The sequence below is a fragment of the Thermobia domestica genome, chromosome 5 (assembly GCF_964235325.1).
Source record: "Thermobia domestica chromosome 5, izTheDome1.hap1.1, whole genome shotgun sequence".
Lineage (NCBI taxonomy): Eukaryota > Metazoa > Arthropoda > Insecta > Zygentoma > Lepismatidae > Thermobia > Thermobia domestica.
In genome coordinates, this window is record NC_137458.1 from 1,910,194 (window position 1) to 1,922,956 (window position 12,763).

General features: G+C 34.7%; 1 protein-coding gene across 2 annotated transcripts in view; it reads left to right on the plus strand.

Moving 5' to 3' along the window:
- Positions 1-5,135: 5,135 nt before the first annotated feature.
- The window catches only part of LOC145685688 (gem-associated protein 8-like), a 40,403-nt gene continuing 32,775 nt past the window's right edge, over positions 5,136-12,763 (plus strand). The window contains exon 1 of one of the 2 annotated variants that reach the window (XM_081758112.1): positions 5,136-5,269. Coding sequence is in view for 1 of the 2 variants with exons in the window: in XM_081758111.1 (XP_081614237.1) it covers positions 5,465-5,522 (58 nt within the window). In the remaining variant the exon portion in view is untranslated. Of the gene's footprint in view, positions 5,270-5,449; positions 5,523-12,763 lie in introns of those variants that run through there. The other variant, XM_081758111.1, reaches the window with a different exon arrangement.

The following is a 12,763-nucleotide window of genomic DNA, read 5'->3' on the forward strand; positions in this document are numbered from 1 at the left end:
TATTCTTAAATTCATAGTATGTGAAATCGGTAAAGTGAATTAAATTAGTTACAATTGATTTACCTTTATGGAAACTATATTGTGACTCACTTAAAATACTTCTTACATTAAAATATTAAATGCTTATATATATGATTAATTCGGATATCTTTGAAAATCAATTATCAGAGATATTGGCCTGTAGTTACTAGAATTTTGTTTGTCACCTAGCTTATATACAGGTACAACACACACTTGCTTCCATATTGAATTGAATATTACAATACGAAGTGAAATATTCAATATAGGGTCTATTTGCCACACTACCTGCTTGTTCATTCACATAAACTTTTATAATGTAATGTGGAATGTTGTCTCGACGTGTGGTTGGTTTTGAATAATTGTTTTAATGATTTCGATTACAATTAATTCGGTAATGATAGAATTTCCAATTCGAGCACTATAACTAACAATTTTAGAAGTCAATACTTCTTGACTAAAATATAAGTTAAAACTATTATAAAATACTTTTTAAAGCACTTCAGCAATTTCAATTGTGTCCTTAACTAATGTTCCATGGTAGTTTATTTGCTGTGGGACTTGTTTACTGTCAGAATTTTTTAAAAATTTTCCAAAAATATGAGCTGTTTTTATGAATACAACTTTCTAATCTTAAATAGTAGGCTTTTTTTGCTTCGATATATTTCTTTTTAACAGATTTCCTTCAATCTGAGTACCTGATACCATACAATATTACTTGCTCTTTTGGGCTTGATAAAAAGTTTATTAACTTAAAAGATTATTAAGTTTATTTGTAAATCTCGTGACATCCATGAATCTTTATATTTTTATTTATAATTAACTAATTTCTTCGGTACATATTTGTCTACAACTGAATCGATGACTTGAATAAAGAATCAATAGCTTCATTGACTCTAGTACAGTAATCATTTATTGCACTCATTTCCTTAATGTCGTAATATATATATGTAAGAAATCTGCTTTTTTGAAATTATACGTGTCAAATTGTAAAGTGGAACTAGGCTCAATTTTATTTAGAAAATTGTATTCAAACATGAATGGAGAATGGTAGCAATCAACTATATTCGATGATAGAATGTCATAATGCCTAAAACTGTTATCTATATTTGTTAGTAACAAATATAATACTTCCCCTGGGTTATTTCAGTCATAAGATTTATTTTTCAAGTTTAAAATTTTGCTTAATTCAAACTTTTTTGGGGGGGCTTCTTTTAACAAATACTATTCGTTATGTTCCTGAAATCTAATTTATACTTCGAGTTAAAATCTCCTTAAATAATTACATTAAAATCTTTTCGTCAACATAAAAGAGTATATCTGGTCACAGTATTTAATCAAATCTTATAGTGATATGTCAGGAGAGAAATTAAGTAAACACAAAGTCAATTGTGCACTGTCAAGTGTTAAAATTTCGCTATGATAAAATCTAAGCATTCATATAGAGAATTCTCAGTCGTCTGTACCTCTTTCAGATAAAATGAGCTGATAATGAGTGAGTGAATCCTCCCCGAAGAGAAAAAGAAATTATATATATTTCTTATTATATATATCAAATTTTCTGGAATAAGGGAAATAAGGCTCTCATTGTTGTTAGCATGTCTGTCAGTTTTATGTTATTGATGTGATATGATAATAGTATATCAGTTCCATTAATGTTCCTATTGAATGTATCATGTTTGGTCTCGAAATTCATTCACAATAAAACAGTAGGCGACGATCGATTTTCTAATGTGGCGACTCTAAAAAGTAAATAACTTCTTAACTATATATTTATAAATTTTATACAAAAATAAGTATTTATTTCTGTTACTTTGATCTTTTCGTCTTTTAGTTCGCGAATATTATGAACGTTTTAGACTTGCATCACGATTCATCGATGGTAAGTCACCAGGCGAACAGTAGATCACCTGTTGTGAGAATATCATTTATTATTTGTTTACCTTCTTTACTTGACACCATCCTTTCGCTTAGGGGAAAAAAAATGAAATAAAATAAAATACCTAGTTTCTTTTAACCGATTCCTTTTATGGATTTACAAAGGAAATGGATGCTTAATGAAAGAGAATGATTGTGAAAAAATTAGTGGAATGAGAATGTAAAAGAAACAGAAAAACCCCAAGAAAACCCACGGACACTATGTTGTCCACCATAAACAGACAACCTGGGATCGAACCACAAATCTCCTGCGCTGGAAGTGAGCGCTTTATTACTGAGCCAACGCACACCAAGGACGGTACTTCGAGTGGAAAGCAAACCAATTACCTATCATGCTTATCTAGAAGTACATCAAACCAAGATGTGGGTTTTGTAGGGGACAAACATGGGAAAAACTAGTGGCATTTGCAAGGGACTTCAGAGTTTTAGTCCCCCTTGAGCAAAATATTATGCAAAAATAAAGCTTTATAATATTAAGATGTATATAGAAACACCTGACATTATATCAACTTGGAAATCTGAACCCTTCTTGATCAGGGGCATCATTTCAGATTTCGCTTGAAGGGAACAAGAGCATCACCGACATTTAAGACTTTCATATTTTATACTAGTATATTAGTAGACAATCGATTATAGTATGTGTATTCCTCAAATTCTTGAAGAGGGGAAATTGACCCCTCCTGCCCCTAAATGACGCCCCTGTTCTTGACGAACTTCTACGTACGCTACTGGAAACCAATTATATATACAGGGTGTTAATGAACTATACCAACAAACTGTAAGAGGTGATTCCTCACATCAAAATAAGAGAAAAAGTTCATATGGACCTACGGCGAAAAGTGCATAGTTTCAGAGCTAGGGCTGAGCAAAATCTCGCAAAAGCCAAATTTCAAGAGGCCCTATTTCGAATTCCAGAAACTGTGGATAGTCCTACTACTTTTTTAAATTTAGTAAAGAACATTCTGAATATATCAACTCTTTTGACAACCACACAATGTTTGTTGTAGAGATCACACATGCTCCAAACAGTTCAGTTTTTCATCATATTTGTTAATGTTCTAATTCTACAGTGAAATAAGCCAGATATTGGACGTCTTCTAACGTTAGGAACTTTAACCCTTTCCGGTACCCGGCTTTTTGGGCTATTTTTTAGACTTTCAGTCAAGCAGTTACTGCATCGTCACTGTTTATCCTAGGATCATGGTTCATACCTCATTCTCTTCAGAATGGAGCTGGCTTTCAAATGGTACCACTTGCATGCTCATACCATATACCAGGAGCAGGAAAAATGATGTCAAAGGGAAAATTTTGGAGGGAAAATTTTTCTCGCACTTTGGGCCCCTCTGGAGCGGCACTGTGTGAACGTAGTCATCTAAAAAAATCTGATAAATAGTACTTGGTATACTGAATGTGTGTGCCAAATTTCAAGTTTCTATCTTGAATACTAAGGGCGGGAGTAATTTTATCAGGAATTCCCAAGATGCCCCAAATTACCGTAAAACACCATGATCTCAGGTAAAAAAATTCCTGAGACATCCCTAATTACCCTAGGGTCATGTTTCGCCCATCATTCTCTTTAGCTTAGAACTGCCTTTCAGGCGGTATGACTCACGTGTCTCCATCATGTATCTAAGGCGGGAAAATCCCGAAAAATGGATTTTTGGGTCTAAATATCCCTTTTTCCAACTTTTAGCCCCTCTGGACCCCCTCTGTTTTAACGCAGAGATCTGAAAAAAAATCTGATAAATACTACTAGGTGGGCTGAATGTTTATGCACAATTCCAATTTTCCAGGTGCAAAAGTAAGCCCCCCCAAAAATATATATACCGACAATGTCCCATATTCCCGTATACAGAGGGAAATTTTTAAACATTCCATGAGGCATCCCTAATTATCCTAGGATCATGGTTTGCACATCATTCTCTTCAGAATAGAACTGCCTTCCAGGCGGTACCATTCACTTGTCTCCATTATGTATCTAAGTAGAGAAAATCCCGTGAAAGGGATTTTTGGTAAAATTTCCCTTTTTCAACGTTTAGCCCCTCTGTACCCCCCTATTTTAATACAGAAGTACGAAAAAAATCTGGTAAATACTCCTCGATGGACTGAATGTTTGTGCACAGTTTCAATCTTCTAGGTGCAAAAATAAGCCCGCTAAAAATACTGAAAATGTCCAAAATTCCCCTATACAGAAGTATATTTTTATAAAAATTCCCTGACACTTCCCTAATTACCCTAGGGTCATGTGTCGCACATCATTCTCTTCAGAATAGAACTGCCTTTCAGGCGGTACTATTCACTTGTCTCCATCATGTACCTAAGGCGGGAAAATCGCGAAGAAAGGGATTTTTTGGTAAAATAACTTTTTTTCAACTTTTTGCCCCTCTGGATCCCCCCCCTGTTTTAACGCAGAAATCTGAAAAAAAAATCTGGTAAATACTACTCGGTGGACTGAATGTTTGTGCAAAATTTCAATCTTCTACGTGCAAAAATAAGCCCGCCAAAAAATAATGAACATAGACCGGCCCCGCAATATTAAAAGAAAATATATATTTTAGAATTATGACGTCATCACCTCCTATGTCTCGACGCAGGAAGATGTGAAACCATACGTAAGGTCATCTACAATGCCTCTGGACTTGAAAAAAAAAAACGGACGAAAAAGTTCAAATAGGAGAGTTATAACGCAATGTACCACGAAACACCTCGTATGGTACAAATTGTACCATGGGATCCCCAAAGGGTTAAATATCAGATGTTCAAGTAATTGCGACACTTGGATTTTTTGTTTAAAATTTTATATAGAAGGTAGAGTAATCGAGCTTTTCTTCTGTTGTCGAGGGATAGAATGTTGAGTTGTTTAATTAAACATTGATATGTTTCAAATTTAGGATATATGCCTGTTTCCTTGAAAACTAAGTACCTTGCGAATTTTGATTGTATCATTTTTATTTTGCGGCTATATTTTTTACTTGCAGGGCTCCAGATTTCCACAGCGAATTCTAGTTTCAATGTAACGATTGCGTTACATATCGTTTTTAATGTGTCTTGCTTCTTGAAATCCCTTCCAGTTCTTATCGCTAAATATAAGATAATAATAATATAAATGTAATGTAAATAATAAAATAAATATAATAATACAGCTAAATTAAACTTATCATATAACGTCTGTCATATGAATTGGACATTCAACGAACTAGGGAAAATTTTATAACAAAAGGGAAAGTTTTGTGTCAGTCGAGGGAAATTTTCATATACTAACCTACGGACACTGTGTGGAAGTTAATTTTGTACGTTAACATTTATATAGAAGGTAGGATTTCATTATTTGCGAAATATTTAACTCGTACAATTTCTAACACAAATATTAATTCAATTTGTTTTTAATATAAGAATGAGAACAGATTTATTATATTACCTGAAGTAGTTTAACGTAGAAATTATGGTACAGATTTAGAATAGTTCGTCATACAAATCGTAGTTTCACGGTTAAAATAAGTGAGTACGTATGAAAAAGGATTATGTAGGATATAGAATTCCATTGTCAGTGGATATTTTTTTCAAAGGTGAGCTTTAGAGGGGCATCTACAGTTTCAAGCTTACAAAAAAAGCACTTAATATGGTATTACTCGAGCAGAAGTTTCTACCCATTTTTGACATTTCCTACATTTTCAGGTGAGGTTAGAGCTTTGTATATAGTGTAAATAGAGTATGTGTGGCAGAAGGTGTCCAGAAGTACATAGACAGAATTTACAGGAGAAATGGATGATGCAAGTACTTAGACGTAATATAACGTAATCAAATCTAACTTAACCTAACCTAACCTGAACTAATCTAACTCACCTTATATTAGTAAAAATAAGCGAAATTCTATCATTTTTTTTTGAAAATTATTCTGAACCCCCTACACTTACACAATGTAACATATACTAACCTAACCTAACCTAATGGGAACATGAATTACCAAAATTGTAACATTCTTTAGATAAAAGAGCTGGACCCCTTCTGCTAAACATAGGCCGTGTAAATATATATACACACTAAATAACGAGCTCCATTATTACTTGCAGATTGCATCAGGAGAGTTCAATATAAATACAGTACGACAAAAACTACAATGCATAGAGCACGAATCAACCCTTGCTAGGTGGCCATTAAAAATAACGTATGCTATCTAACCGAGTCAGGGCAGGAACACAACAGGGGGCACAAACGGTAGCGTGAAGTGCGTCCTTTGGAAGCAGGCGCGTCAGCGAAGGAAGTAGTCAGATAAACGAGGATAGTAAAAGAGCACACTTACATATACAATATTTTCACCATCAATCAAAATTCATTGGGTTCACAAAATGCTCACTCAGATACGAAAAATTACATTCCATCTTCTGAAAATGGATCAATACTTCCATAACCTTAAGCTAACCCGTTTCTATCCCTACCCTGCTTATCGCTACCTTACTCAACTCTAATTTTCCCTACTCTACTATACTTTTTAAAGTAGCCCTACTTATCGATTCTCAGCTGGAGCGTGTATTGTAAAGTTTACTTAGAACATTTCAATATGCTGTGCATTGACAGTAATTACTTATATTAACACTTTTATTCCTTCACGGAAAATATTCCACATCATATTTTACCTATAAATTTTGTATTTGGTAGAACTGTCTGCTCGGGTGAATCCCTTGATACATTAAAATTGTTAAGTTACGCCTGTTCATTTTCACTTCCTTTTTAAGCTTCCTACATTGTGTTCTGAAATTCGGTAATCTGTGCGTTTCACAGAAATTCAATAGATCCTCTTCAATATTCGTATATAACTAAATAATTAGCTCAACGCAGACATATCGCATCGAACGCACCGATTCGCCATTTGTACGACCACCATGCTCCTCAAGCATCGAAATCTTCCGCGAGAGCATCCACGTCCACTTCTACATATCATTTCTCGTATTAAACACAACTTCAGTCCCAAAATACACACCTAAAAATCACATAGGAAGTCCAAATCACCATTACCTCCTTTCTTAAATTTTCCAGATTTTGCGTAAAAATGGAGGAGCACAACTAAATTTAACGTACTGGTTTACAGTACTTTTGGCGAACCACTAGAAAGAATTATTGAAAAATTCTTCAGCGATTTCCTTGTTATTGTACCTTAAAAGCTTTCTACTGGGCGAAATGAAATATCTCACTTACCATAAATAAAATTCAAAAGGGGCACCAGAAGTAATTATTGAAAATTTACAATTATTTTACGATTTGCGTGTAAATACGGCTTCCGAATGTGTAGCATGAAAACTACAGTGCAAAAGACAAAAACCAACCAGTGCTAGATGGCCACTCCAAAGCACGGGTGCTATGTAGCCGAGTGACAGCAGGGCGAAACTAAGTCCCACGCAGTAGCTCAAAGCTGGCGGGTCAGCGATGGTGGGTATGCGAGTAAGCTAGGTTAGCGAAAAGAAGTGGGTTTTGGCAGTGATACAATGTTCAGTGACATTTGTCATAGTTTCATACTAATAACGCTTCACTTTTAAACATAAAATATCGTATGTAAATAGTTGTGTATACTGTGCAGAAATATTCCGCCGATGGAAAATAGCAACTAAAGCCTTGTAATGATTTTACACTAGTAACTCAACACTTGTAAACCTGAAATATAGCTGTATTAATTATATCGCCTGCAGAGACTTGTTCCTTATAAACGTGTCTTTTCATGCAAAGTATTGAATTATACCTGTAAATCTTCCAAATGTGGTGCGCCGAAACTACACCAGCACAAAACCCTTTTTCACAATGTAGGAAACCAGTATTTCATGTTTAAAAGTATGAAACCAAAGATGACTTCATAACATACTAATTGCCAGACGAGGGGTATTCTGCATGATGTAGGAACTCTGTATTTTTCGTTCACAAGTGTGAAACCATTACAAGTGCTCTAATGTATGTGATTTCATGCGGTAAAAGTGCTGTTTGCACTATTTGCATTTGTGCGCATAAACTCTGTCACTGACGCGCCTGTTCCATGGGGACCCAGAGCCAGGGTTGGAAAAAGTACATTAAAAAAAAAAAAGAAAGAAAAAAAGAACAAAACATGTGTTTAAAACATTTTGAATACTTTAAAATATGATTTTAAACTTATTTCAAAATCGTGTAATAATATATTTATTAAGCCCTCTTTGCTCCTGCAAGCAATCTTTTAATTTATTTTATTCTCGTTAAGAGTACACTTTGTTGGGTACAGAATATTTCAGTATAGATTAGTAATTCTCAACTTATTTCACATCACGGCTCCCGTTTTATTACATCCTCTTGCCAGTGACTCTCGTAAGCACCTTCTTGGTTGTAATAAGCTTTTTAGTTAGATTTTAAAATCTACCTACTATGGAGATTTCACACAATCTCTCAATATACATGGCAAAACAAAAGTCCTCACCATTCTTGTGTGTTGAGTACAGGTTGAGAGAGAATGATGAAACTTGAAAGTGGTCTGATGCATCAGATGGTGCTATCAAGCATCATGGCTGACATCTTTGCTTGGTATTTGAAATTTCAAAGGGAGTCATGTTACATGTTTACATGTTTAAGGTTAGAATTTTACCAGAAATACGGTTGTGCGGTTATTTTAGCCCCAAAAGCAAGTCATTTCGGAGTTACCGCTTCTGAAAGTTTTCTAGATATGCCTTTAGAGGCTAATCTCGCGTTTTGTGGAGGCGGGTGAGATTTTTGTTGCAAAATTTGATTACTATTTTAGATGATAATAAAATAATTTTAAAATAATAAATTTTCGAGAAGTAATGTTTGAAGCCACTGACGTCTCTGGCATGTAAAATTTGGGGGGAGACATCAAAGAAAGTGATTTAAATGATACTACCTAGCCCAACCTGTTTATTATCTTCGATTCAATTTGTTACTTTTCTGCTTAACTTCACGGACCCCCTGAGGTATATCAAGAACTGCGTTATAATCGTTTCACAGAAAGCTTCCTAACATACATGACTCCTCGAATTGCTAGGGTTTTTTTTTTTGGGGGGGGGGGGTTAAACCATTTTTTTTATTTTTATAAATAATTTGCTCTATGTATTCATATCATATATGGACAGAAATATGTTTGTTTCGCCTTGGTATTATTATGCAACAACCGGGTTATGCTGAAAGGGGTCACATAAGCTTAAAGCGGAATCCAAACCGCTTCTCGACTTACATCCGAGAAAAATTGTCCTCCATTTGAACTCGGAACCAGGACTATTTGACCACAAATGCGATACGTCTGCCGACTCACTCACGAAGGAATCCTGATAAACATACGTTGTATTGATCTTTTCGTAGGCCTACTTGTTAATATAGTTGTCAAGAATCATTTCAGAAGGCCAAAAAGATAAACAGTTGCAGAAGTGAAACCATTATACAGAATTACATATGGATTATTTCAAAGTACTACGGAGTACAGAAGAACTAATTTAATCCAAGTTAGTTAACAACGACTGTTATTAGTCCAAGTTAAAGAAATACGACGACTTAATTTGCATATCAGTAAGAAAAGTGAATAAAGATACGAATTATTTGAGTCCACTTTGGCTCTGACCTATTTATACATAAATAGATACCAAAGATACTTCTCATTTCACTAAATGCCTTTCGTGGGGTTCGTATGACCCCCACACACAAAAAAAGTACTGCATTTCGATGTATTTTATCAATAGTAAACATTCTTGAAACGAAACAATATTTAGAATTTTTCTTTGGTTGCAGTTACATAACAGTAATAACAAACTATAAAAAATCACAAATCAAACATTCATAAACTTATTAAAAAAAAAATGTTGATTTTGTAGTATAATCTCTTTGAGTAACGAATGGGAGATTTAGGTCTGAATATAATACGAATAATATAGGGAGTGAAACGTGATAACCTACAAAAGTGTGTTCATCAAGATTTTACAAACACTTACACGTTTACGAACATTTTTCGTTTTTTGGTTTAAACCATTTTTTTTTTTAAACCAGCTGGTTTAAATCAGCCAACCCTGATTTTCAATAAAGTTCAGTTTTGCTCAGCAAATGAATTCTATTTCAAAACTTAATATCTTCGCAGTCAGGCAATGGCGAAGCGTACTATGAGGCTCTGAGACCAGGTCTCCCCGGTTTTTTACCGTATATTTTCTTTATCTTTTTTGTTTCTTATAAAATAAAATCAATACTTCAACATTTCGGTTTTTTCGGTAACAAAATAGTAGGTTGGAAACACTTGGAGACCCTTTCGTCTGAGCCACAGCAGCTCGCTAGATAGCATTACGGGCAATGCTGCTCAGGGAGCAAAGCTATTATTGCTGAGAATTGCACGCATTGTTGGGAAGGTGCGGAGGCTCACCTCTGGGAGTTTAGTTTTAGCGTTAAAGGCATCTTTCAATGTTAATATGTTATAAAATGATTTCTTTAACACAGAGTAAGAAGTTTCTGTGTACAATTATGTGTTTCTATTAGTGATAATTTGTTAATTTAGGTATATACTCTCAGAAGTTATTCAGAGTAGCTGTTTTTTTCTTAAATGGGGCCTGGACCATAATAGCTAGTAGAATATGTCCTGATGATATATATATATATATATACATGCATTTACCAAACGCTACCGTAAGGATAAAATAAAATTTCTGTGTAATATTAGTTGAGTTTTCTTTTCACTGGGGTATTTACGATTTTGTTTCAGGAGACTTTGCTTGTTTCTGGAGAGGCTTTGCAAACTTTATACCTTGAAATGTGAAAATTCTGCAATATACATAAAACAATAGAAAATTGGGATAAAAGTTCGGTGAGTGCTTAAGCCCGGAAGCCACCCCCTTAAATAAGCCACTGTATGGAATACAATATTAAATATCTTGCGTTGATTCAAATGAAGTTCCTTCTGAGCATTAACATTTCTAGGGAAGTAATTATCACGTGATACATTAATTAAATGTAGTATTATACTTACTTTAAAGTGGGAGATGTAACAAACGCTTATCCAAGAAATTTGGCAGTTAACTGTAAGAATGTATTAACTTTTCCTCTCCCTCTATTTTCAAATATGCAGGAAATGAAAACAGCAAGCGAGGAAGAAATTCCCCTCATTCCCCCCTGCAAATCTCAGAGAGAAGAAAATATGAACTGCACCACAAAATATTTGTAGTGGAGCTAAATGGGAATATTCCATTAATACATATGCGTGTTTTTCTCCATGTAAATGTATGTTGGATAATAATAATAATAATAATAGAATACTATCCGTCTACTTTTGTTTATGTTAAATAAAACAACTACTATGTATACATACACATAAATTTAACTCTAAAAAGTGTTAGAAAGATAGCTAAGAATGTTCTTTAAAATAAATACATTTGGTAGTTTCTTTTGTTTAACTCAATAAGCAAAATATAATTCTGATTATAATTTTAAACATTTTATGATCCATTAAAATGTTATTTGTGTTTTTAGTTTATCGAGCCTACCCTACTTGTGGGATTACACTTCGCCACTGCAGTCAAGAGTTCAAAACAAATGTTATTAAAACCATGCGACAGCCGCTAGACAGGGGCGTCAGTGGGACTGGAGGGCAACCGCTCCCATTTCCACCCTGAATTTCAGATTTTGGGGGCAGTAAGGCAGTTTTAGAAATTTTTTGATAAGCAAAGTCCAACAGAACAAGCTTGAGGTCCTTACACCGAATAAATACGGAGAATATACAGATTATTAAAACTGGAAAGTTGCTTAGGCCCAATTTGCCCTAAACTCGAAAGTAGAGCCACCTTTAAAATCTTTGGGCCAAAAAAAAATATATAAGAGAGCAATATAGGCTTATAGCTCCTTACGGCCAATGGTAATGGATCATAACTGACCAAGATCCGTATTTATTCGGTGTAAGGACTTCAGATTTTTTCTGTTGGACTTTGCTCAGCAATAGGTTTCTAAATCTGCATTACTGCCCTCAAAATGTGAAATTCAAGGTAGGGGGCGGATGACTTCTAAACAGATGCACCTTTAGCGGCAATCTACATTGCACCTTGTCACGTAGTTTTTCTTTCTTTCGTTTCGGATTTGTTGTTGCGAAGATATGACGCTTTCCGTCAGTGTATTCTTTTTGACACACCATGCATTTACGTAACGTAATTATGCATCATTGACTATGACGAATGACTTGTTAATCATTCCCACGCAGCAGCGTGCACTATATAATGTTAATATCTTAAATTTATGACAAAGAAGGAGGAAATTAGCCATTCTCCCCTATTCCATCAACACCTTTGTCTAGCGGTTGTCCTATGAAACTCTAGTCCACACCCTTTCACGTGGTTTTTGTTTCATTTATTTCGGACTCTTGGCTACGAAGATACTACGTTTGCTGAGCAAAAGTGAACTTTTTCTGCAAATGGACTTGGATCCCTTGTGCTGTGAACGCCCTATATCTAAAAATATTTTATAAAAAATGAGTTGGAGCCAAATTCATCCTGCAATTCAAGTTTGTTCGAAACGCATAAAATTAGTTTGTTTAGTTTGATTGATTACAGTCTTGCATCAATAGCAAGGCTATATGAGACAGGGCTTTTTGTTTAAAGTGGGATCCGAACCACTAATTTTGAAATTTTACGTCGGATCGCAGTCAAAATCTATAGCAAATTCGGACGTCTCGTGCCTCTACTCTCAAAATTTAATGTTAAAAGACCGAAAATTTCGCTCTGTAGCGTGGTGCATACATACATACAGACGAACAAATTGAGATCAAATTGTCCCAGACACTGACATTCGGCACTGATGTTACAATAAGTATCATGCTTTAATG